At 37.7% G+C, this 26,123-nt stretch overlaps 1 protein-coding gene across 2 annotated transcripts in view; it reads left to right on the top strand.

Annotated features, from left to right (window-relative positions):
- Window positions 1-26,123, top strand: part of RAPH1 (Ras association (RalGDS/AF-6) and pleckstrin homology domains 1) — an 86,843-nt gene that overhangs the window by 32,974 nt on the left and 27,746 nt on the right. The window contains exons 3-5 of one of the 2 annotated variants that reach the window (XM_033064493.1): window positions 3,106-3,211; window positions 4,033-4,550; window positions 19,485-19,559. In XM_033064493.1, the coding sequence (XP_032920384.1) occupies window positions 3,106-3,211; window positions 4,033-4,550; window positions 19,485-19,559 (699 nt within the window). The remainder of the gene's footprint in view (window positions 1-3,105; window positions 3,212-4,032; window positions 4,551-19,484; window positions 19,560-26,123) is intronic. The other variant, XM_033064492.2, reaches the window with a different exon arrangement.

Below are 26,123 nucleotides of genomic sequence, written 5' to 3' on the forward strand. Positions count from 1 at the left end.
GCAGCATTTATTTGTTGCACCTGAACAGCAGTAAGAAGAAATTGTGAATGTTGCCACCAATGACATAAGAAGATACCCTGATACACCCTCAAGGACTCACCATTGTTCCTGAATACTCCTCCTGCATCTGTGAAGCAGCTGATAGGACATCTTTCAGTCCTTCCTTCTTTCTAGTGCTTTTCCTTTGCTTCACAAGCAGATACTGCATTTTGCATGGTATGCTGCATTCCTGGGGTGATCAGCCATTTCTCTGTGACTGCCTGCAGGGATGTTTCAGCTGTGTGAACTGGCCTTCCTGAATACCGTATTTAATCTTCTCCCTGTTTGTCAAGTAGAATTAAGCAGAGGTGTGATAACTGAAGGTTCATTAAGCTAGAGAAGAGGCAGTTTTTCTTATCTTCATCTTACCTGAAGACTGAAGGAAAATTGAGCTAATCATGTAGCAGGTTTTCAAATTCATACTCATCTCTTGCTGTCTTTGCCAGCAAGTTCTAAATGTATATAGCACTACAGGGGAAATTTTTTTTTTTTTCCTGAACTCACATATGTGGGGCAATAAAGAATCCTGCCTTCTGAGATGAATGGAAAAGTGTGACATGAATCTGTAGTAATTCTTGCTGGTTTTTAATGGGTTATAAAGGGTTTTCAACCCTTACTTTGAAGAATTTTTAATGGTGTGAAACATTTTGAGGACATGGGTGTTGTAAATCGCCTTGAGTGAGGATATTCACAGAGGAGCACAATGGGTCTTAGACCATTAAGCATTGCTTAATTTCAGATGTTCTGTAGACCTGTTGAGCTTCAGGGACAGTGAGATTCCCCATGTAACACATTCCACTGCAGGGACAGTGGCTTCTGACCCTGTCATGAACTTCTTGAGTCAGCAGCTGGATCACAGTTGCCCTGCTGCTTGCTACTTATAAAAATCCTAGTATTTATTATAGCCATCATACTAGCCACCATAACATAACAATTCAGTGGGTCTTGCACCCTTTGTTCTCTGCCCCATTTTTTAAAGGTATGAGCAGCCCAAAAATATAAGTATACTTGGGGCTTATAGCTACACTATTGACATGCAGTCTTCAGGGTGATGTCTCAGTTTGTTGCTGGTCCATGCAAATTTCTTAAAACCTACTAAGAGGTACTTAATGGTAGGACCCACATTATTTGTTTGTTACCTTCATATTGCTGTTCAAGACAGTCTGCAACATAGCCTGACAGTTGCCCTTCTATCTTTCGCAACTACTGAGAAATGACATTTCCCCCAAAACTTTGAATGACCTCACATTGTTCTGTATACACAAATTAACGGAGTTGGTTGTGTCTCAGTTCATTTATTTGGACAATCATCAAGTCTTGAGGGAGTTGATTAGAGTTAGTGAAATCCAAAGTGCGTTTTCCTCTAGTTTCAGCATTTGTTGATATCTATCAGCTGGACTTCAAGAGCAGTAGAGACAAGGGTTTTGTCCCTGAGATCCTTGATCTTTAACTTCTTTTTAGGTTTCCTAAATGTTTATTTTGAGGAGATTTAAAGTAAGACCCAGATGTAGGTGCTTTTTAAAAGATCTGAAATTGTTTAAATGCCCCTGGGAATAATTTGAATTCGCTTTCTCTCTTTAACCCTTTGTCTAACAAAAGCATTATAAAACAAAGTCACAACATCTGCAGCATGTGTTAGCAATATTTGGTGTTGATGAAGGGTGTCTTAATATTTACTGTGCTTAAGTTATCCTGCTGTATGGTGCAGTTAAATGAAAACAAAATTACCTTGCTTCTTGTGATTATTTAGAATTAAGCTTTTGGTGCTGTTGCAGTTTTTAGCAGTTATAGAGAATGTGCTCAGATAATAGTGAGGGCATAGCACGTGTGTTTCCAATGAATTGCAATAACTTTATTAAAGCCAGTAAAACACTGCTGAGCTGCTTTTAACCAGAATATATTTCCTTCCCAGGAAATCTTTTGTAGCAGTCTGTGGATTCAGTCTGAAGGAACGGGGCCTAACTTGCCTCTTTTGTCTTCATTTTCACTGGTGTCTCTAGGGCTATAGTAGTTTGCTTTTTTTTTAAGGTCTAAGCCAAGCTAAGGAGAGAAGGGAGCTCAGGAATAATAAATATTAGGGGAAAAAGTAGTGCATTTGATCTTCTTAACAAAGGTTTGAGTAAAGATGTAGAAAATGAACATAAAAAGTTTAGGCAAAAAACTTTATTCTGTTAGAACTAGAAGATGCTTTTCTTCAGGTCAGGAACTCTTTATCAGCGCAAGCATTCCCTAATTTCAGATGGTCTGCAGGCCTGTTGAGCTTCAGTGACAGCAAAAGCTGAATTCCCCATGTAACACATTCCATTCCAGGGCCAGCAGCTCCTGACCCTGTACTTCTTGGGTCAGCAGCTGTATCACTGTACCCTACTGCTAGCTACTTACAAAAATCCTGGTATTTATTGTAGTGCTATACCCACATTAACCATCATAACATAACAACTCAGTGTATTGGTTAGAAAGAGTGTCTTTTTTTAACCAATGCTAGTTTTCCTAAAAAAAAGTGTCCTACATAAACTGGCTGATGTTGGTTTTCATAACTTAATGTTATTCACAGGAAATACTGTTGAAAAAAAAAAATCTGAATTTAGTGCATTTAAATCCCTGTTAATGAAATAAAATTCTTCACTGAATGTTTGCAAGCACTTATGCCGTAATTATGCTCATAAGCTAATGGTGGATATCTTAGACCATATCTTAGACTCTTATCCCAGTTTGAATGTTGTGCAGTTTCCTGCAGAGAAATAGTTACAGGTAAGTCAGCTGTCTGTTTCAAAATGAGCTAGTGTCTAACACCACTGAAAGAAGCATTTGGAAAATGCTTCTCTCCTTTTGATTCTGGAAACAAGCAGAATGCGTTTAACAACTTTTCTTCACTGCTTACCTGAAGTTAAATCTCTGTAGGATGGCAATGTTTGTTTTCAGTCTAAAGCCTGTAAAACTGGGGTTCTTTGATATATACACCAGTAACTTTTGAAAAATTTATCGTAGAAAAAATAATTCTCATTCGTCTTAAAGATTTGCTTGTCCAGTTCCTTGACAAATTTTATTTTCCCCTTTTTTTTGCAGAGTTTGGATGCAGACAAGCCTGTGGCACCAGTGAAGAGGTCACCTCTCCGCCAGGAAACCAATCTTGCCAACTTCTCATATCGCTTCTCCATGTACAATTTGAATGGTTTGTTGAATTATTTACCAGATGTAGTTTAAGAAAAGTACTAGTGTAAGAAAAAAACCTACTCCAACTATAAATTAAAGTGTTGTAAAATATAAGAACATTTGAATACGCTTGTACCTGAGGTGAGAGCATAATTGCTGAAGGCATTGCTATCTGGTGTCCTTTTTTTCAAGAATTTGAGTCTCCTAAAGTAGTATCTTTTACAACACCTAGTACCTAAGAACTGTAGAGCAGTATTTATATAAAAAAGCTTATTCTGGGATCTGGTCTCACGAAGAATGAATTAATGTGTATCTGTTAACCAGGAAAGAGCATCTTGTTTTATGGAACAAGATGCAGAAATATAGCTACAGAATGCTTTCAAGATGAGCAGACGGAAACCTTCATTTAAAGGTTTGAGTCTGTATATAGTATTTTTGTTTTGGTTTTGCTTTTTTAGAATCAGTTGCATTGCTCAGCAGAAAATGCTTAGCAAAACATCTGCACTTTTTTGAAAAGTGAGGCGTGCTCTGCAAATGCATTTTTACATTCTGTTCATAGGAAAGAAGTTTAAACTTTTCAGATGTAATCTGAGCTTTCATAGACTTATTTTGCTGACAAATGAGTTTAACCTAAATAGTGTGAAAGTTGCACTGGTCAAGGATGGTAGTGCCAATGAATTTCTTTTCAGCAGTGTGCAAATATTTTACAACACCGATGGGAAGAGAAAATACTGCTTCCTTTGCTCTCTTAACCATTAGATTTTGATAACACAAAGTGGTTCATTCTGAATTAAATAACTCTGCATGTACTACTGCTCTGACTGCTCTTGTTTGTTGCAGAAGCCCTGAATCAGGGGGAGACTGTGGATCTGGATGCCCTGATGGCTGATCTCTGTTCCATAGAGCAGGAGCTCAGCAGCTTCGGCTCTCATTCAGCGAACAATGCTGCAGTGAAACGCCTTGCCACAGAGCCCAAAACTCAGAAACCACCTGCTAGTCGACCTTCCACTAAGCACAGCAGCGTGAAAGGATTGCCCTCCTCCTCTGCTAAGGTGACTAAACCGTCACCTGCCAACGTGTCTCTGGATGACATCACTGCACAGTTAGAGAAGGCCTCTTTGAGCATGGATGAAGCAGCCCAGCAGTCTGTTGCAGAAGACACCAAGCCAGGGGTTACTGGCCAGCACAGGAGGACAGCGTCTGCTGGCACAGTGAGCGATGCTGAGGTGCGCTCCATCAGTAACTCCTCCCGTTCCAGCGTGACCTCGGCAGCTTCCAGCATGGACTCTTTGGATATCGATAAGGTGACGAGACCGCAGGAACTGGACTTGACATCACAAGGGCAGCCAATCAGTGAGGTAGGTACAGCTAATTCAAGATTGTTTGGTTTGGGTTTTTCACTTCAAACATACACCTCATCCCCTGTGCTAAACTTCTGCAGTGCAGTGAGGTTGATTGAAGACTTGCTTTTGCAGCAAGTAAACTGCCTATGTTGTAGCTACTTCTTTCTCTGGTTTTGGTTTTGTCTGCAGGGAAACTTCTTACAAAGAATGTGTTTGGTTTTGGTTTTCTTCAGAGCTTTCCCCATCTTCTCCTCCTCTCAAGCCAATCATGCATTTTAATGTTTTTAAAGTTAATTTTTTTTTTCAAAGTAAATATCACCTATTGCCTGTAATTTAAATCTGAGAAGTGCATAGCTGAGGAAAAAAGAAAGCATATTTAACAAAACTCCATTCCTGTTATAGTACAGTTAATACCTGAAATACATGGAGCAATCTATGAGTGTCTATCTGGAGCTATATTATACCAGTAATTTGCTGCTACTTGAAATTCTTGTTTAATGTATGACAGGAAAAGCTGTTTGAAGCAATACACAACACAGAAAAATAACTGGGCTGCAATACATTAGCAGATATTCATTTGGGGTTTTGATGCTTTGACATTGATTAATCAGAGAGGAAACTTCACTAACAGCCAGTTCAGTGAAGTGCAAGTTCTGGTGACTTGTGAGAGAAAATGTGGAAAATGTTCCAGTGAATTTTGAGAACTTAAACATAGAAATTCTCTTGTAGAACTACTCTCTGAAACAGAAATTTGACCTGTTAAAATGTTGTACAAATATGCATGTTCTCTTTCATGAGAGAAAACCAGAACAAGCTGAGTTTATTCCAGTCAATAATGAAAACTAATCTGAATGGGCTGTACTGAAAGCATGGTTCTGCATATCTGCAACCAAAGTTCATCTGATGTAAAGTGAACCATGCAGGCTTGTCAGTCTTATGATCAACTCATTGAGGTCACACTTTGATTTAAATCTTTATCTGAAGTGGTGAGAAATGAATTACAGTTTAGGTCAACTTTCTTTTTGTATAAAAAGTTTGTGTTCAGTATGCTTTTATTGGAGATCTCATATTGAGTGAAGCAAAACAAATAGAAGTATGCCCTTTGCTCTTTGGAAAGTTAAAATGCAAACCTTTGCATTATTGCTGTAGGCCTAAGTGTTCAAGCCCAGCCTATGACAGTCATTGATTATATTGTTGTTTGTTTGAGAATTGTTTTCTTTTTATGGTATGACAAGCCTTTTTGGTTGGGTTTTTTTGGTGGGGTTTTTGTTTGTTTGTTTGTTTGTTTGGGTTTTTTTTGCATCTCCAGCTGTTAATCATGATTATATGTCTGTCCTTATGATGTAGAAAGGCAGTCTTGCATTTTGGTCTCAGGCTAAAAAGAAGACTTTCGTGAATTAGTTGCTCTAGCTTGCATAGCATAAGAGAAGTGTGAATGTTTTGGTTTTTTATTTTTAATGCAAGGTGTTTTCTGCACTTGATCATCTTGCAGGTCTCCCTCTAGATTCTCTCTTTTACTTTGGGAGTTATGTGCATGAGCATCAGTAAAATTGCCCTTCTTGTCTCCCAGATTTTTCCAATCCTTTGTGTCATGAGTAACCAACAAACCACCTGCTGCCCTTGATTACCTTGATGTTGGTGAATCAAGGGACAGAGGTCAAGAAGTTGCTTTGTATTTACAGGAAGCTAATCTGTAGTGCTGCACGTGTTGCAGTTGCTGTTTCAGTTGCTTTCTGAGCTCTTGGCCACTGACTGAAAGACTCAGACTCATCCCCAAAAAGTTTTTCTCAAAGACATGTGAAGGCTGTTTTTGTACAAACCCAGTGATTGCTTCTCATATGAGAATGTGCCTATTGTTTCTCTGCCCAGATAAGTTGATAAGAATGATTGATTCCGATTCCTTTGTAGGAGGTAACCAGAAAGTGTCAGTAATTTGAGATCCAAATTCTGCTCTGCTCTTGAGAACAGAAACCTCTGCACTCCTTAACCATGCTGTTTGCTTTGTCTCTATTCTTCTTAATTTCAGTAGCCTGAGGAAGGTGTTCAATTTTGAGAAATTGTCCCCAGGTTTACAGAATTGGTATTCAACTATTCAGTATTAAGATTGTTATGTGATGGGATGGGACTTCTTACTGAGAAGTAAGTTTATTTTCTCATCACTGGTGAACAGAGAAAGAGAAATCACTTTTTTTTTGAGTTTGTGACAGATTCTGTGATGTTGTTTTTTAAATTAATTTAGCTTTTAAATGGATTCTTTGGAAGAATCATTTGGTATCAACAAAGTTGTTTATTGCCTATGTCATTCATTTAGTGCCCAAAACTAGTTTAAATCAAAATCACCTTTTACTAGTAGGGCTGAATTGTACCCTCCCACCCACACAGTTGACTCAATGGTACTGTTTCTAATAGAAAACATCCCTCTGAGTAAATAGCCTTTGAAGGCATCTTCATGCAGAAAGTGGGAGAGGCTATTTATTCATGGTCATAGCTGATCTGTTTTGAGATTTATTATTCTGAAGTAGTGCTTCGAGTTAGCTCTTTTATTTTTCCTGTCTTCCTTGAGACTGCTTGTAGGTGAGCTGACCTTTAAAATTTTTCTTTACTGCTGTGGGTCTTCTGAAAGAGGTCAGTGTCTTGGCAGCTCTACCCTTTTGACCGATGCTTTCTGTCTTCTCCAGACAGTATAGGTACTTTAAAACGTCATCCTTTCTGCTGCAACTTCATGTTATGCTTTTCCTGAGAAAAATGGAAGACAGTTTTGATGGGAGAGAATGCTTGTCTGAAAAAGAAAATTAGGCTTTGCAGTTACAAACTACAGTATTCTATCTTAAAAAATAGTTTTGCTCTTTATTTAAGAGCTCTGTGAGCTGGAAGTGCAGGGAAATCCTGTAAAAGAGCAGTCATGCAATGGCCCACTGAAGGAAGATGTTACCTGGTATTCTGTCTGGCTGGTAATAGAGACCAATATTACAGAAAAAGGCTGCAATTCCACAACTACCAGAAGTGGGAGGATATGACTTCTCTTTCCTCTCATCCTTCCTTCCTCACAGTTCTTTATTACACTCTCATCTCCTCCCTTGTCCCAGCTGTGGCGCTTAGTGTGTGCACCAATACTTGGTGCTTCTATTCTGGGTCTCATTCTGTGTTATTTAGGTGAACTGCTGAGGCTTAGAGGACTGATGGATGTGAGCAGGGTTGTAGCTGAGGACTGAAGACTGGTAGGGAGAGCAGGAACTCATTGGTGGTAATTGATTATTCAGAACTTCTTGCCTGAGCATTTGGACAGGCACCATAGTGTCTTATCTTCCTCTGAGCAGCCTGTGCTGTAGGAAATTCCTGGGGTTGAAAATAAATCAGCATGATGACAGGTGATCACTCTCAGGGTCATATTGGCCAGGACCATTCTTGTACTCATTCTGAATTTGTCTTTAGGCCACTTTCAGGGGAATTGACTGAAGTCCCCTTGGTTGTGTAAAACTGTGGGTTTATTAGTTGTCATCATGGTTTAATTTGCTTCCTTTCTTCCTTGCCTTTCTTAGTACTATCTCTTTAGACATTGTGAATGTTGATGTTTTCAAAGACTATCGCTCTGTAGTCTTGAGACCTTATCTTGGTGGTACTAAGTGTTTTCTGACTGCACTTATGTTCTTGTCTTCAGTCTCCCCTTAAGTATTGTTGAATAAAAAGAAAAGTTGTCTCCACCCCACTCTAACCCCCAAAATTTTTTACTAAATTGAAATTTGTCTTTGGCAAAATGACTTCACAGATCCTTGCTTGGACAGTACTCTTTCCTAAATTGGTGGGTTGCATTTCATTTTCTATGCTTTTAGTTGTGTAATGAGGAGCACGCACCTTAAAATGTTGTTTTTGTGGGGAGTTACTTTACTTGTATGTAGACCAAATCATTGAAGTAATAACATGAGTTGAAGGTAGGGGAAATGATGTCTCTATGACTTGTTGCCTCCACCCACATCATCTTTTTCTTCTTCCTTTGGTCCCTCTGCCAGCAAGAAGTTGTCTCTGTTTTCAGTGAGCTGTGTTAGAGCAGAAAGAGAAGAAAGCAGAGGGGAGAGAACAGAGAACTGTGTTGATGATGCTTATGTAGCAGTTTGTGTCTGGTGGATGAAAGGCTCCATTCATGGGCAGTCATTGTTACTGTCCTGCACACACTCAGTGAAGAGGTTGAAGATAAGTTTGAAGTCTACCATCTGGTCTGGCACAGTTCAGCATCACCCCCCACCCTCTTTATGTCTGTAACCCAGTTTGCACAGCTGAGAGATTCTGCACATACAAAGATAAGGGAAAATTTAGCTGTAACACTACATGATTGAATTGCATTTTATTTTTTAACTTTTACTTAAATTCATTGTAGATTTATACTTTATATGTGAGGAGTAAAAATCATGAGAAGAAGAGAGTGCCAGTACAATAAAGCCACATGTTTTTTGCTTCATTTGACAGAGAAGACAGTGTAGAGTAAATATTAATACTTCTTTCAGGGCAAGAAAGGGAACTTTGGAGGCATAACAGTTAGTAGCAATTGTCCTGTAAGCTCAGCACACATAAATAAATCTGTACTGGATAAAAGATCCTGTAGGATAAAATGGAAAACTTGAAATGGGCATAAGGGATAATAAAGTTTGTGTTTCATGGCAATTTTGCTATAGTTCTTAGATGGGCACATTAAGATTTCATTTGCTTGTGCAGTGGTATAACACAGAAGTTTTGGTACCCATTTAAAATTATTGAGGGTCATGTTTTATGTGGGATTGCTAAATGTTGTGTTGTATGAAAGGCAGTTAACTGTTAATGTATGCAGACAAATAAACTGATGATATATATGGTCTTTGTTAGGCAATGGTGTCTTAAAATAGAGTTGGACTGCTGAATCTCATCTGTCATTTGTAGGTGGTTTAAAGAAGAACTGTGGTCTGTTTTAGCTCTTGCAGAAATAAACCATTATTGGCTATTGTATTTTGGGAACTTGAAGTTTGAGCACTTTTCCTTATGGTCCATGTGTTGTGTGGTTAGCAGATGTGAAGGATGTTGGACTCCAATTTGTGAGAGTAGTCACAGATAAGCAACAGATAAGGCAAGGCAGAGGTTTGATTGGTGTTTGTTCTAAAGACTTTAAAAAAAAATCCATTTTCTGCCAGTTGTGTTATGTCCTTAGTTCAGAACACAAAGTCTGTTCTGGAGCATTTCCAGTTCCGCTTTTCCTAAGCTGAAAATAGTCAATGGAAAGACTTAATTTGAAACACAATTAAACCATTTCTTCCTCTTTCTTTTTTTCCCAATTATTAGTCACAAAGCGTTCTTTAATAAGTCAACAGTAAGGGAAAATTGTGCATATCTATCATCCTGAAGAGTTACTTTGGCTTCCAGTTTTGTTGGCATAAGAAGTGTGAGCCATCCATTTTTCAAATGTTCTTGAAATACATGTAAAATGATTCCTCATTTGCCAGATTTTTGGAAGCATTCAAAGCATTTTCTGAGATAAACATATGATTTTGTAAAATATAAACAGTATTTATGGATTTCAAATAATCAAATGTGGTTGGCTATACATAATTGCTATATGATGCACTAGAACCCAAGGATTGCTAACACACTCTTCCCAGTGTGTGCAAACTAACACATGAACTTTTTTTCCTATTACACTTATGATGGGAAAGGATATTTTTATTTTTTTTAAGCATTTTCAATTGAGATCCAAAGGAAGCATTCTAGAAGTTTTGTTTACTGCACATGCATGGAATGGTAGGTTTCAAAAATTGGCGTAAATAGACTTAAAATATATGAAAGGGAAATAACAATTTAAACATTATCCTTGCGTTGGTAAATCTTGATTCTCCATTCAGTGTATATGACTTATTTTATAGCTACGGACTTAAAATTTATCCTGTAACTTTTCAACATAGGAGATAACTAATCAAAGTGTAGTAGAAACCATAGAACATGTAAGAATAGTTTCTCTTCTGCCAGCTTTGCCTCACACTGATGAGTTAGAAACAGATTGCTTGTTTGTCCTTGTTTGAAATTTGGGACAGGTGACAAAAATTAAGAGCACAACCACCAGTTGTGGAACATTAAACACATAAGAGGAGAAAATGATTTGTTGTTTTCCTCAGTAATGTATAGTCCTAAACTATGGTGTGAAAACTAGGGTTTTTGAAGTTTTTAAAGGAGTTTGAACCCCCTCAAAAATAAGACTTATGTTCTGGAGAGGCAATTGAGAGCTGACCTTTTAGCTGTGTCAGTTTTGAGCATGCTACTTTAGTTTGCTGTATTGTAATAAAGTATTTAGTGTTTAGTTTGTTATACTATAATGAAAGTCTGCAATTACAAAGAAAAGCTTTCACAGCTTTGGGTGGTTTCTTGTGTTGGACACTTATTAGTCATATTTTTCAAGTTATTCAATATGTTAGACCAGACACATCAGTGCCTTACTTTATGAATGCAGGTTTTATTTCATTAATGTGGCTTACCTGCTTTTAACAAATAGGGTAGATTTGTGACTTTCAGCTCCCCAGCTGTGTATATACTTTCTTTTATAGTGGTTGATCTTTGGATGATTTTATGTCTACAGTCATTTTGGGCAGAATTTATAGTTTAGAAGTCCTAAAATCAAATTTTTCTTAGTACAGTTACTTCTAAGAGTATAAGGCAGCAGATTCAAACTAAATTATAGCATCATTTAAAGCTATATATACTCTTATATATACTCTTATTCCGGAGGTTTCTTAGCTACTTTGATGTTTTCTTTCCAGGATGAAATCTCTGATATTCTGTAAGTAATGCAGTTAGGAATCAATTAGTCATAGTTAGGGGGTTTTTCCCTTTCTTATTCAGATCTTCCATTTAGTGTGCCTTTTTTTAGACTGATCAGACATGATTTTCTGTGAAATTGTACTCCATCTTATTTTTTCTTGGGATTTTCTTGACGCTTCCTCCCTGCAGACAAACTATATTTGGGATTTCATGTTTGGTTTATGCTGTTTAGATCCATACTACTGAGGAATTGGGCAACCTTGCCCTATCTTGTGTTGGAGCTGTTGTTTATGCAGCTGTTTATGCCTAGTGATTTGAAGCAGCTTTCCCTGGAAAGTAATCCTTGTGAATTAGCTGTTTATTGATCCATTGGACCACATGGTCAAAATTATTGCTATCCACAAGAGACATGAGAGCACATGGTTGGGGGAATGGCAGGACTGCCTCTTTCTTGCAGCAGTTTAGTCTTAAATTTCTAAAAAGCAATGGTGAAATGAAGATTGAACTGAATGTTCACTGGCTTTTGCAATCCTTTCTGTCCTGCTCTGTCTTAAGTAACTTAAGTTCAGCAGGGGAGCATCCCAGCCTGACCTAGGAGGTGATGGACTAGCACTGAGTGCCCCTCATGCACACAGAGCAGCAGTTAGTTCATTTGAGATGTCCACAGACATGTTACTTAAATTACAGTGAATTTCAATGGGCTTGGTCTGTCAGGACTGGCATGAAGTTATAAACATCCCTAATATTTAATAAATACTTGCTGTAAGTTAAGATTAAAAATATTTTTTATTCCAGTTGCTTTCAATGAAATGGAGTCACAGGAGTCCTAGGAGGGAGGGTAGGCTACCCCTGAGCACAGAATAATTGCACCAGGTTATCCCTTGTCTTGTCTGGCTCCAACATATTTTGCAGCAGCCAGGTACTGCAGCTTAAAGAAGACTGCTGTACTCTGCCACTGTGGACCCAGGCCTGTCTTTGTTTCAAGAGTAAAGTGTGCAATCCAGCTGAAGGGATGGCCAGTGCTCTGAGAGAGGTTCTGGTCTCGAGGTCTTTTTAGTTGTGATGCTTCAGGCTTCGCTGAGACTTACAGACTACAATTTTAATTCTGAAGGCTTAGACGAAAAATTTAGCTATCTTCTCATGGGAAAGCAAAAAGCTTAGATTATTGGCAGGAGCATCATCTTTTTCATGGTTACATCTGCAGAGGTCTTTAAAAACATCTGTATTTTAAATGACACACACCTTCCTTTCCTTTCTTGGGAATACTGTGTCTAATGTAGATGACTAGTAATCACCCAGTGTCCAATCATGGAAAATCCCTTCTAGTAGTATCATTTGACAAAATTTATGAGCAGCTCTAGGATGACCCTGCTAGAGCAAGGAAGGTTGAGCTAGGTGACCAAGTGTGGTCCCTTCCAGCCTTATTCACTCTGATTCTGTGAAAACATGTTGTGTGCGAAGGGTCAGGCAGCTCTGTTACCCAATGCTGCTGTTTCAGTTTCTCAATGCCTATTTTTCCTTTTCTGAGGTTTTAAAAAGAATAAGCTATAAGTCCTTTTGCAACAATCTTTTTTTTTCTAATATCTGATCTAAACCTCCTCTGGTGCAACTTGAGGCTTTTTATCTTCCCCTATCTCTTGTTACTTGCTAGAAGAATCTGTCACCTACTTGTCTACACCTCCTTTTAGGTGGTTACAGAGAGTAAGGTGTCCCCTGAGCCTCTTTTTTGCTAGGTTAAGCAACACCTTTTGCAAAGGAAAGCAGAAAATTGATATTTTTAGTTAGATGTTTCTCATATTGTGTCCATATTAATAAGTTTCATATGAATAGATAATCTCTAAGAGAATAGGAAAAAATTCACTGTTCTTCCCCATCTTTGGGTCAAAATTACAGCAATAATTTTTAATCTTTAAAATCTTTCTTTTGGAAATAGTGGATTCTAATTCTGGAGTCTAAATAATTCCGTGTAGGGATGTAGTTGAAATGGAAGCTATAGTAAACTTTTCAACAAAGTTTTGCAAGAATATGGAACACTGTATTGAGTTATATATATTAATGATTTATTATTTATATATAAAAATAATATATATTATATGTATTATTTATAATTATATCTATATAATATATCTTGTCTAGAATTATAATATATACAATATATCTCTCTTGAACACTGTATACTGAGTTTCCCTGTTTTTTAATTTGTTTCTTAGGGACAGGGAATGCATTTAAAAAAGGATTTTGTAGTTTTTTTCAACCGTGATATTAAATCCAAAATAGTGGCACAAGAGTGCCACCAGCTGGTTTAATTAAACATGTATTTATTAAACTATTAAAGAGTTTTGCAAGAAGCATAGTAAGATGCACAAGTCCTCCGGGTGCTTTTATTGCCTTTTTTTTGAACTGAGGTAAAAAGATACTGCTGTACATACCTTGAGTGAATGATGGCTTTGAATGTACAGACAATATCTAACAAGAAAGAAAGTTTTCTATTTAACGTGTTTGAGGCATTACAACAGCAAGATAAAATACTTCAGAGGATCACCAGGTCATCTTTTTCTTACTACTCCCACCCCAGTTTTTGATTATTATTTGTAAACTGTCAGTGTAAAGAACGTATGTGACACCTTTCAGACTGTATTGTACTGTTTTTAAACTCTGTATGCCTCTATTCTCAGTCTTTACCTTAAAATCAGAGGAATTAGGTACAACTCAGTCTCTTAGGGATGGGGCAGAATCCTAAATTGATCCCACTTTTCTGTACTAAGTGATCATCAAACAACAAGAAAATAGATCAGTGTTCAGATTTTGCAAAAATATGCAAGTAGAATTGAAGAAAGGCCGTGTGTAATACGACATCTTGTGAACCAATGGGCTGCTACCATGGCAGGATGGGCTACAGGGCCTTCATGCTTCAGACCTCAGCTGGACAGCTCGGTTTATCACCTCTTCTTAAACGCTTTTCTTAAAATCCAGCCATCAGTTACAGCAGTCTGTAAAAAATAAATCTAATATACTCCGTAATTCTGTGATAGTTTAGAAATCATTTCAGTTTTGGAGTGTTTTGAAACTGACTTTCAGCTCAAGACCTCTTAATCTCAAGAATTAAAACTACCCAGTGCGCATTACATAATGGAACTGACAAGGATAATAGGTGAGAAAATCTTGAGGTTTTAGCTATATAGAGCATTACTGGTCATTTAGTTTAGTGCAACAAATTATATTCTGAAAATCTGAAAGGTATTTTCATTTTCCTGGTAGCTCATCTGTTCTATCATGTTTAGCAAATATGCTTTGTAGGTATAGGATTGGTGATGAGTATAAATATTTCAGAATTGAAAAAACTATCTGGCATAAGCAGCTGCTGTGTATTTAAGTACTGTGTTGAGTTTCTTGAAAACAGTGAAAGGCAGTTTTCAGCAGCTGGTCCATGAATGTCTGGTATTTAGATCTGAAGGTAGTGGATGTTACTTTTCTGTCTTCAAAGAGAGGATATAGGAAATCTTTGATGTTCAAAACATAATTTGGAACAAGGCTTTGGTCCATATTCTTATAAACATCAAGGCTTGCTGTCTTTACTGAATGCACTGCACATGAACACTATTAATTTTTTCGACCGTACAGTGTCTAGAACTCTTAAGTGTTAATGCTAATTTTACTCAAATCTAGTCTTCTATGTTACTGATTATCCTCAGCAGCTAAAGTTTGTTACAGAGACATTAGTAGCCTTATTTATTTGGTTTTGTTACTTCAGATATTTTAATCATCATATCTGAATTTTTGTAAGTAATATTGTTTTTGCACAAAATATTTCTGTGCACTGCTGTTTTGACATCCCTTGAGAAAGGCATACTTTAAATTTTATAAAAAGTTAGTTTTCCAATCAGCTCGTATTTTTTAGTGTTTTGAGGATTTTTTTTATTATTAAACATCCATGGTTTTCAGTGTGACTTGAAATAATTGCTAATAGCAGTTAAAATATGACACAGTTCAAAACAGTCATCACTGACTGCTTCTACATGGTATAAAATGGTTTTCCTGGCTTTGATAAGTTTTCTTTCATTATTTTTCATTGTTCAAGTTTTTAAACTAGGTTGAGTTCCTGCAACTTAGTTTGAAGTCTGTTCCATATTATGAGGAAGGACTAAGCCAGAAGTGAATAGCTTCCTATATATTGTGTTAAAGTTGTCTCCAAAAGAAGTGATTTTGGCTCAGAGAAGTTGTAAACACATTTGGTACCTGATGGTAGGCTTCATCTTTGCTTGCTATAGGGAAAGAAGAGTACTTTTTGAAAATCATATAAAGAAACAAACTGAATGAGTTTTGGGCCACAGTGTTACTGCCTGTCCCAGCTTCCTGTCATGAAGTTGTGTAGCAGGATTTATATTGACAGATTCCCTGGGACAAAAGGAAACCTCGCGTTGTCTCTTAAGAGTCCTCTTAAAGCCCTGACACTTTCTCCTTCCTGGATGCTCACTGGGCCTGTGGTGTTTTGAGTTCTGCCTGAGTAGTAGTGATGCTGGATTTACTGGGAATGTTGAGTGGAATCTGGCTCCCTAATAATTCTTTAAAATATCAAAGGATAACTTTTGGTTTAAAATTCTTCTAGTGACAGATAGATCCCTTTTAGTAGAAGATTTTAACACCTGTTAGTGTCTGTTAAGTGAATGGGTTTTTTAATAGATACAATGGAAATAACTTTAACAAGCTCTTTGATTTTTACTGCATTTGCAGTAATAATTTTATGCAAAAGCTTATGACAAGATATGGCTCTTACTAATGGCTGGATTTCAAGAAAGCTATGCTACACATAAAAAACACAATTTAAAAAAACCCAACATCCAGTAGAAGTAAAGAATTGTAAGTAGCCTTAGACTGTTCACATGTTGTATGCTCTTTGTGCTTGCCCCCGAGTGCTGACCTAGAGATATGTGATCTTTCAAAGAATTTGGTAAATTCGTGTTGAATTAGCTGCACTGAGTATTTTAGTGACTATAGGAATTAAATACTCTTTCAGCATTTTAAAATCTGCTTCTTCTACAATTTCATGCTTAGTGTAAAGGACTGCATAGTTTTGTCTTCTCTGAAGCTGTTATCAATTTTGATGCTTCCATTGTGTTTCAGACTAGTTTTACCTTTTAACCACATTTAATTCTGGTAGCGTGACAGTTAAAAAAAACCCTTTAAACTGAACATAGCCCTTATGAGAAATGATGGCCTGAGGAAGCAGTCAGGATAGAAAAATGCATAGCACTGCATGAGTGGGAGGGACACACACTAGCTTTTGGAACTGGTTCTATATCCTGGATGAATCTAAGGTGAGGCACGGGGGAGAGATGACTTTGTTGAGCTTGAGTTCTCATTGTTGTGATGGGAGCAGGTGGAAGAACAGATGCTTTTCATGGTGGAAGAGACTAGAAATGTCTCCCTAGGAGTAATTAATGTTTTGGTTTTCCTGGATGTCATTGCTATTCTTTTCGTCTAGTGAGCTACTTGGGGAAGAAAAGTAGGTTAATTTGTTTGGCAAGATCAGGCATTTATATTGTCAGAGCTTTGATACATATTTCAAGTCCTTAAGTGGAGAGGAAGAGTGGTCTAGTGGTTTAGATCTTCTGTGTGAACCATTGTGATTGTACTATCTAGAAAAAAAAAATAAATTATTTATCTTCCCCCAAACAGTGGAATATTCTAAGAGCAGCATCTGTTTCCCTCAAAGCTTGATGTTTGAGCTGAAGTCTTTCTTTGAAATAGACAAAATGCTTTAAAATTGGAATGTGAAAATAATGCATTGTTCTAAAATGAAATTTAATTTTTATATACTGCTTTGTGCATGGCAAATATCTTTAAAATTTTATGTGCATGTAGTTACAGTTTAGCTGAGCTATAATTTCTAGAACTTGGGCTTTCCTGTTCCTTTACTACTTTTTCTCACTAACTTTTGCTATGTGCAGTACTGCCAAATTTGTTATAGGGTAGGAAGAAGCCATGCACAAAAAATGTCTGGAAAAGTGCTGTTACTTTTCTTTTTCTAGGCGTGTTAGCTCTGCACCTCCAATTCACAAAGGTAGTTGTCATCACACTGGTGTACCACGTTTTACTGGCCAGCCCCTATTCCCATAAAATATCATTATCAAAGTTTCAAGTGGCTGCTATGTTGTAAGAAGAATATGGCATTCCCATTTTTGAGTAGTTCCTTAATAGTATAGATAAAGTAGTTAGCTTAGTAGTAGAGATAATGTAGTCAAATGCAAGATAGAAGCAGCCAAGATGACCAAGCTAGGAGTAAGTTAATTGGCCTGCCTTCCCTGCAGAAGAAATATTCTCCAGCAAAAAGTATTTCCTTTAAGGAGACATTCAATATCCTGTATTTATCCTGACACTATTGTTGACTTGCAGACTAAGGCAGAAGGTGACTAAACTCTAAGGAAGAGGCTCCAAGTATAGTACATGGTAGTGTTCATTCTACTGCAGTGCTTTATTAACTAAGAAAGTGATCCATATTAATCAGTCCATGATGATTGACAAGAACTCTATGAAGAAATACTTAGAAGAATTTCCTTGAACTTTTCACTGGATTTTTATGTATACTTTTGGGTTTGAATTGAGCCAAACATTTTGTTCTGCAAGTTGTGTAGCAATATGCTGTTATGAAACTATCCTAAACTGACTCTGTGGGAAGTTAAAGCCTCTGTGTAAGAAAGGATACAACTCAGTATGACTGTAAATAATGGTATTTTTTACAAACCCTCAGTAGTGTGGCTTGAGCTGGCAGCATTAAAACATATGATGTAAATACAGACAGTAATTAATATGCAAGCAGAAAAATCATTTACTCTGTAACATAACCTGTATCTATATTAGTGGCTGAATACTCAGGTGGAGCTTTGGCTGGAGCCTGGTTTAGCTTCAAATGCTGTATAGTCTTCCCTGAGGTGTAACTTTTAAAGCCTCCTTGAGATCCTTAATTGCTCCTCCCAGCATGTGGCAGTCACATCAAGTAGACTCTCTCCCTGCAGGAACTGTATTATCCAAACTATTTGATACTGCCTTGCAGGAAGTTGCAGACATGGGTCTTTTATTTTTTTTTTTTTTGAGACTACACCCTATTGTGGCACTGGAGAAGAGGTGGGATTCTGTATTGCTAATTACTAAGCAAAAGTATATAGGGATGTGTAGTTGTCATGCCTTCTTCTGTATAGCATTGAAACAAATGAAACAAGGCTGAGACAATCGTAACCACATGGGACAAAGCTTGCAGTGTGGTGGTGGTACACAGATTTGCTTCATGCTCTTTTAAGTTGGTTAAATGATCTTGTTAAGCACCACAGTTCTAGGCTAATATCCTTAGCAGACTGGACTGTGTGGTTCTTCAAATCACTGCATGATGGTTTTGTTGCCTGTAGCAGGTGCTGGAGAAGATAATCGCTCTGGGATCTGTCCTTAACTGATTTCTGTCTTTCTCTACTGGTTACTTCCCTTCTATTGATTTTGCTTCCCATTTTGAAAACAGATGAAAATATATTTTCTGCTAATTTATCTTCTCAAGAGAAGCATGGAGATTTGTCATTTTATAAAATAAATACAAGAGAAAAGAGGCTTAAGTACTTCTGAAAAAAAGGGGCATGAATGTCATGAATTTTAAGTCAGATTGGTTTATTGTTGTGGTAATAGCTTTCTTCTTTAAGAATGAAGCAGCAACCCGTGTAGAAAGCGTAAAAACCAGGATGATTCCCAGATGACCAGTTTATAGTGGCTCTATGTTTGTGTAGTGGAAGGACAATGTTTAGTTTTAGAAAACTGGACAGGATTTTGAAAAACATTGTAAGAGCATATTTTCTTACTTTTATGGTTTTAAATGTCTTTATAAAAAAGTTTTCTTTTGCAGAAAAGAAACCAGTGGCAGGTAAGCAAAAGTTTTCTTAATTCTATTGTGTGACATTTTGTACAGGAGAAGATTAAAATAGTGTCTTCTATTAGCACAAATATTATTAATATAATATTAGCTTTTACGTCAGTGTATCAGGCTCATAGTATTTGGGAATGTTTATGTTTTTATGGGAGTGGAAGAAAGTAGGGTTTTTTTTCTTTTAAACTCCGCTTTATCTTCTGTAATCAAGACACCATAAAATTACTATACTGACTTCCTTTGACTTATGTTCTTTCTCTTTCTTTCTGCACAAGCACTCCTATTTGGACAGGGAAACCTCCCTTCTTCTGAGAAACATTGCAGGAAAGCCTTCTCATTTGCTGACCAAGGTGATGATGCTTCTTTCTACTGTATGTGACTATTTCTATGTAGAAAGAATGCTTTTGGTGTGTGCTATGCTTCTCCACCCCTGCCCTTTCCAGGAACTTCTGCATTTACTTACATGATTTTTCTGATTACCAAGGTGCTTTTAAAGGCTGAAATGTATTGTTTGTTTCTGCAGATTTATCAAAGTGTTCAAGTTCTTGACAAATACTTAATAGTCATATTAGCAGGTAAAATGCTGTAGTTGAAAAAGAATTGTACTGAACTGGAAGTTATTTTATTCCTATTGCTGTTCACTAGTTAAAAAAAGTTCCTAGGTGTGAATAATATGGGAGTGTTTAGTAGTTTTAAAAGCCATTAGTAGCCTTAAATAAGTTCTCTTGCTGTATTGAGGACAAACTATGGGATATTTTTTATAACACTTTGAATGTTGACTGAATGTAATGTGGGGAGAATATCCTAGGAAGACAGTGGTCTAATGAGCCAGGTATGTACCAATTTTGATTATAAATTCAGTTTCTTTACAGGAAAGAGGTCACTAATGTACTAGGAGATCAAAAATTGTCATTCAATTTGCTAAGAATTATATCTTCTATATGTATTTCCTTTTGAAACTAGGGGACAAAGGATGGAGCAAGCTATAAATCGGATGAAAATACAAAGTGGGATGAAGGACAAACAGCTTCATGTAGCTCAGAACTTTGAATATTTGGTAGCTGAGATGTCAGATGTCTCTGCTAATACATACTGCAGAACCATTTCTGTGTTTTGGTTTTTTTAATTCATGGACATTCTAGTGGAGAGACCTCAGGCAGACCTGAAGTAACAAAATGCAGTTTGGTGACCTCAAAACAATAAGGATGATGTTCACTGGGCATAAGTAGTCTGTATTTAGCAAAAAACGTTTAGAACTAGTTTACTGCTTTATCATAAATACATTATTATTCTTCTTAAAATGCTAAGCGTGTATCTTGACAACAGATTTTCAGGCTGTCTTCTAGAGGAGTACAAGCAGCCAAGAGCAAGTAATCATCTGCTCTTGTGATTGTTTTGCTTAAATTTTAAGTCTATTCCTCTGCCTTAACCCGCCCCCAATAGCTCTTGGCCCCCATGCACTGCCCAACAAAGCAAACAGCCACCAAAGCAGCAATTGGCTTGATGGCAAATAGATTAAAAACAGCTGTGGCACAAATAGAAACCACAATTCTCTTTCATCTCCATGTGTCTTCAGATCCTCCCTTCTAGTTGTTTATATGTGGGAGGAGTGTTAGTTACCATACAGTAACTTAATTTTAAAAAGTGCATTAAATGATCCCTTTGTGTCATACAACCACGGAGTAGCTGCTGTCAAGCGTTCTAATACGCTCCAAAGTTATACGCTTGTATTTATAAATCTTTGTGTTGGCTAATTAGGCTTCATAGCTCTTTGATTCAGGTGCTTTTGGTGAGCCTTCTCTTCTGGTTTCCTGAGGGTAATGTTGGTCAGCTTGTGACTGTTGCAGTACAGCTGTGCCTTCCACTTCTGACTCTTGAGCGCACAGGCCTGGTGTGGAACTTAGTGGTTCCCTACTGACCTCCTGCAAGCAGAAATACCTTTAGCAAAATGATGAAATGGAAGTCTGCTTTGCTGCTTAGATCTCTTCAGCCTGCTGTAACACTGGATAAGCCTCTCTGAGTGAAGCATTCCCAAGAAATGGGGCATTTCCTTCTACCAAGGTGATAGATTAGTTGACTGTAGGATCATATTGCATGTCTATGCTGCTGTCCCTGGTGTGTCAACTATTTCTTATTGTCTTTACCTGTTTCTTTCCCTTCCTGGTATGTCTGCATCTTATATTGAGAGTAGAACCATTTTTGTCCTCTACTAATATAACTAATTGTAAGAATTCTAGCCGTGGACTAGATCCCTTCTGCATCACAACCATGCACACACACAGTTCTTGTTGCAGCAGATGACAGATCACAGAATATTATGTATTTGTTTTGGTGAGCTCTTCATTTTTAAATACAATTCCAGGTGTTACTATTCACACAGCATTCAAACCTTTTTTGAAAACAGAAAGTGAAAGCATAAATGTAAAGTAAATTATTGAATATTGAAAATAAAGCAGTGTAGCTTTACTGTTAAGTCTGCAAACTTGTTTCCCTATAATGAATATTGAAAGCTAAGCTTAGTACTGTGAAATTAGAGTACGTGCAAATAATTTTGAGAGAATATTCAAATACATCTCCATTTTTGCCATGAAAACAGTAGTGTAACATGCTGGATTTTGAAGTGAGCATTTCTTCTACTGTTCTGATGCATGTGAAACTATATTCAGGAAGACAGATGATAGTGATTTAGTGAGATAATGATTCAGATAGTATGTCAGCATCTGGAGGGAGAGGAACCATGTTATACCTTTCCTTCCCAAATAGCAGGTATGTAATTTTTCTTCTTTACTTGAAAGACACAAATTCTTCTTATGGATGTTCATTCCCTTGCTTTGTAGATTTTGGTTCCTGCACACTGTAATTCCATCAGTCTTTTGATTAAATTAGTTGTGATGTTGGCTTCAGGCATTTTCGGCCACTGTGATTCAGATATGCTCATTCTTGAATTAAGCATCTGTTTGAGATTTTTTTAAATGCAATTCAAAAATGCAGCAATTGATTTCTAATCTGCAAAGAATGTAAGGACAAGCTAAAAACTTTCTGAGGAAGTTGTCATGTCTTATGTAACTTTAATGTCACCTTTTATCTTTTTTATTATGGTAACGATAATACATAGTTTGTCATTATAATAAAAACATAATTTATATATTATTTATATTAATTTATTGTAGTTGCATTGTAAGATAATCACCCAGTGTTCTGAAATCTTTCTGCCCTGTTCTGCATATCCCTTGAACTTTTTGTCCGACTAAAACTCCTTGCCTGTTAGTTGTAATGTCTCCTCTATTACACTGTAGTCATCTTTCCACTCTCAGACTTCCTTTCTGTGGTTTCTAGGGCCTGGTTTGTTTGGGTTTCTTCCCCTCCCCTTCACTGTTTTTCTCCTGGTCCTAGATCCCAGTACTGTATCTTGTATAACTGTTTGCCCTGGTGAGAAGCTTGGCCTAGAGCTGTTACTAGGCAGGTGGATGATAATGTAGTGCAGATGGTTGCTTCAAGGTATAAAGAGCCAGTGAAATTCCTTTGGATTTTTTATTTCATCACCACAAGCTTTGTCAAATGCAGTGTGAGTAGTCTTTCAGGCAGACAGCACGTCTCTGCTGATTAAGGTTCTGTTTTGCCATACCTTGAAGCATAACTTCAAAAGGGCACAAGTCTGCTTGGAGGTATTAACCACTGGTGCACCTGAGAGGTCAATACCAGATGCAGGAGTTTTCAGCATCTTCCTCTGTGATATGGGGCCTTCTTTGCACTTAGAGGCTGTGGGGAAGAAGATCCCTTCTGTGGGAAATTGTGACAAGAGCCAGTGTGACTTTGAGATACGTTTAAAATGTGGCTGCTGCTTTCCAATTTCCATTCAGAAGCCATCTTCTGTGTTTGAGTTAGGCTTCTAATAGCAAAAAGTTTGTGAATAGTTGTCCCAGTTTAAAGGGACAGTATTACCAGGAAAAGGAAATTCGGGAACTCGCAGGCACAAAAAAAGGTATAGGTTGGGAATAACAGTTCTTTACTGATATATTTGTAAGACAAACAAAAACAGCATCAGCTATATGAAAGAAAAAAAAACACAGTGACAGAACAGAACGGAATTTAGTCCCAGTCCCTTTTTCAGTCACCGATGGCTCTCCGATGGAGCAGGGCGGGCGGCTTCTCAGTCGCGGCTGCTGCAGGGGCAGGGGAGGGGGCCAGGTGGCCTCACCGCCCCAGGTGGAAGAAAGGGTGAGGAAGGGACTCTGCTCACCGCGGGCGTCCCACATTCCCAGTTGTTCAGAGGAAGCAGGAAGCTTTAGCAGTCCAAATCCAAGAAGCCTGATCCCAACAGGAGAAAAGGAACCTCTCTCCTCCAGTTCGGCCAGCGAGCTGTAGAGTTCTCCTACCCCCAGTGTCCTCTTACTTGCCGAAAACAAAAGCAGGACTCCACCTTTCCCTAATGGCGCCATCAGGTTGCTTCAGCTAGTCCTTTGTCTCCAGCTCTTAACGGCCAATAGGAGAGCCATCCCGGCTAGCTTAACATAATAATGGGAAAAATTTCTAAACCTCTGCCAACCCACAACAATAGTGAACAAAGAAGTGGAACAAAAATGGTACTACCCAAGTGTACTAACATTTTAATACCTGAGACCTTTTCAGGTGAATAATTCTCAGACACAAAACAATAACCTAAAACAATAGTACCACTTCACAGCCATTTCCATATTTAGTAGCATAATGCAATATGGTGGCAGTGTCAGGAATGTTCCAGAGGTATAGAAAGGTCTGTACTAAACTGGAAAGGAAGAAGGGAGAAATTTGTGGGGAGTCTGCATTACGGAGGATGAACCCCCTATGGGTGTGCACACACACATTTAGTGATCTTTCAGATACTCATGTCTGGCTTCCCTTTCTGCTTTACCCAGATAGAGGTTATTCAGAGTTATTATGAGAAGAAATGCAATAAACATATGTTTCGAGAATGGCCATGAAATACTGCTGTAAACACAAGTTCAATGTTTATAAATGGACTGTGCCACAGTTGGAACATTTTTAGGGTAGGAGTGTTCTGCTTGTCCAAATGAGTTTATGAGAAATACAGAAGAACTGCTCTTAATATTCACACCTTTGGTTTTAGTGCTGATCACATACACCCTTTTTCTAGCATTCTTATTAATAATAAATTAAAGCAATCAACAGAAAAACTTCATTAATGAGATTAATATTCAGACTGATATACATTAAACATGAGGCTAATAAAGACATCTTGAAGTTTTGGGTAATTAGGTACAAATGGAGATGTTAATATGGTAACAAGAACCTCTGTTTCAGTACGAGCTCTACAAGGCGAGTCCTTACAAAACAGGTGATTGCCTTTCTACCCAAGGCTCGATTGTAGTTGGGAAAATAAACAGTAGCTATCTGATTTTAGTCCTTCACAAGTCAGTGCTACTTGTGTATTTAGTTATCTTCTTATCTGCATTCAGAGAAAAAAATCAGAGGAAAAAAAAAGCAAATGCTAGACAGAAGAAATTTCTTAATGTTATACATTTTGTAGTTCACATACCTTGCTAACTTAAGTAAAATGTGGATTTTGTTACTTAACTCTTACCATTTAATTACTGGCTTTTCTAAGTCTTACCTTTGTTAATTGATGCCCTCTCTTTTTTTTCCCATTCCATTTGTTTTATCTGTAAAAGAGATTAGTTAATAACGCTTTTAAAAAGTAAAATGAAAGAAAAAAAACCCTAACCTAGAAATGTGAGGCACAAAATTGTTTGAGCAAGGTCAGCTTCACCATTGCACGCATCTTGAATCTTTAATGCTAAGACGCAGCTGGAATGTCTTGTAACTGCATATTTAATTGGAAACTGGAGGAGGAAACAGTGTTTGTCCTTATATTACAGAAATCTAACTGATTTTTTTGTGTTATTCTTTCAGATATTTCACTGTAGGCTAAAATTATTCAAAACTTAGTTCTGATATGTAAATGCAAAGAAGGTCATTAATTTGAGACCATTGCACTGAAGAGATATGCATTTTCCATTTTGGTGTACAATGTGTTTGAATATTTTGGATTAACAGGTTCTATACATAAGTATGTTGCCAAGCAGTCTTTAAATCAGGTGCATTGTTTTCCGTAACCAAAAGTAAGCTTAGCTCAAAGCTTCAAAATACAAGTGTAAGTTACAATTTGATGGTGATGCATATTGCTGTTATAAGAAAATACCCCTTTCCTGCCAGAGGTGGAAATGACTCTCATTATGTTTTATGTTTTTATAAAGTATGTGTATGTATCTCCTTGGTGTGTTTCCAAGGCTTGCCTGTGCCTGTAAAGGCAGTCTAACCAGGAGTGGGTTCTGCTGAATCTTTCCTGCTGTGTCAGTTCTGCAGATCAGTGTGTGCTGGAGCCATGTGCCGGCAGCGTTGGGAGTGCTCTGTGAGCAGCAGTGCTGTGCAAGGGAGGCAGCTGCATGGCCACAGCAGGGACTGACATTGTGTGTACCCCCTGGGAAGCTGAGACAGTCCTGCCATTTACCTGCATCTTTGTAATCCTTTAGCAACTCCAGCACTGTTGCCAGTATTTGCTAGCTAAAGAAAAACAAATACTGAGGTAGATGTGGCTGGACTGGATGTGCTGGCCTTGTTTAGTTGGTGGCATTGAACAGTTTAAATAGTTTGCAGTTGCAGTCAGGTATTTTTGCCACCTGTCACCTGTCTCCCTGTGCAGTGAAAAGGGTTGTTAGCTTATTAGCACAAGCTGCTGGACTGCTCATGCTTCCTCCTGGATAGAAGCTGTGCTACTTTCATGTACAGGGCAGAGACCTGTGTTTGTGTCTATGTGCTGTTCTCGGGTGGCTTTGATGGGCAGGGCACTGTTTTCTTGGGCCATTAGGAGAGAAACAGAATACATGGTTGTGAGTTTTGGGCAGTGATTAAATGAT

This window comes from Catharus ustulatus, chromosome 7, assembly GCF_009819885.2.
Source record: "Catharus ustulatus isolate bCatUst1 chromosome 7, bCatUst1.pri.v2, whole genome shotgun sequence".
NCBI lineage: Eukaryota > Metazoa > Chordata > Aves > Passeriformes > Turdidae > Catharus > Catharus ustulatus.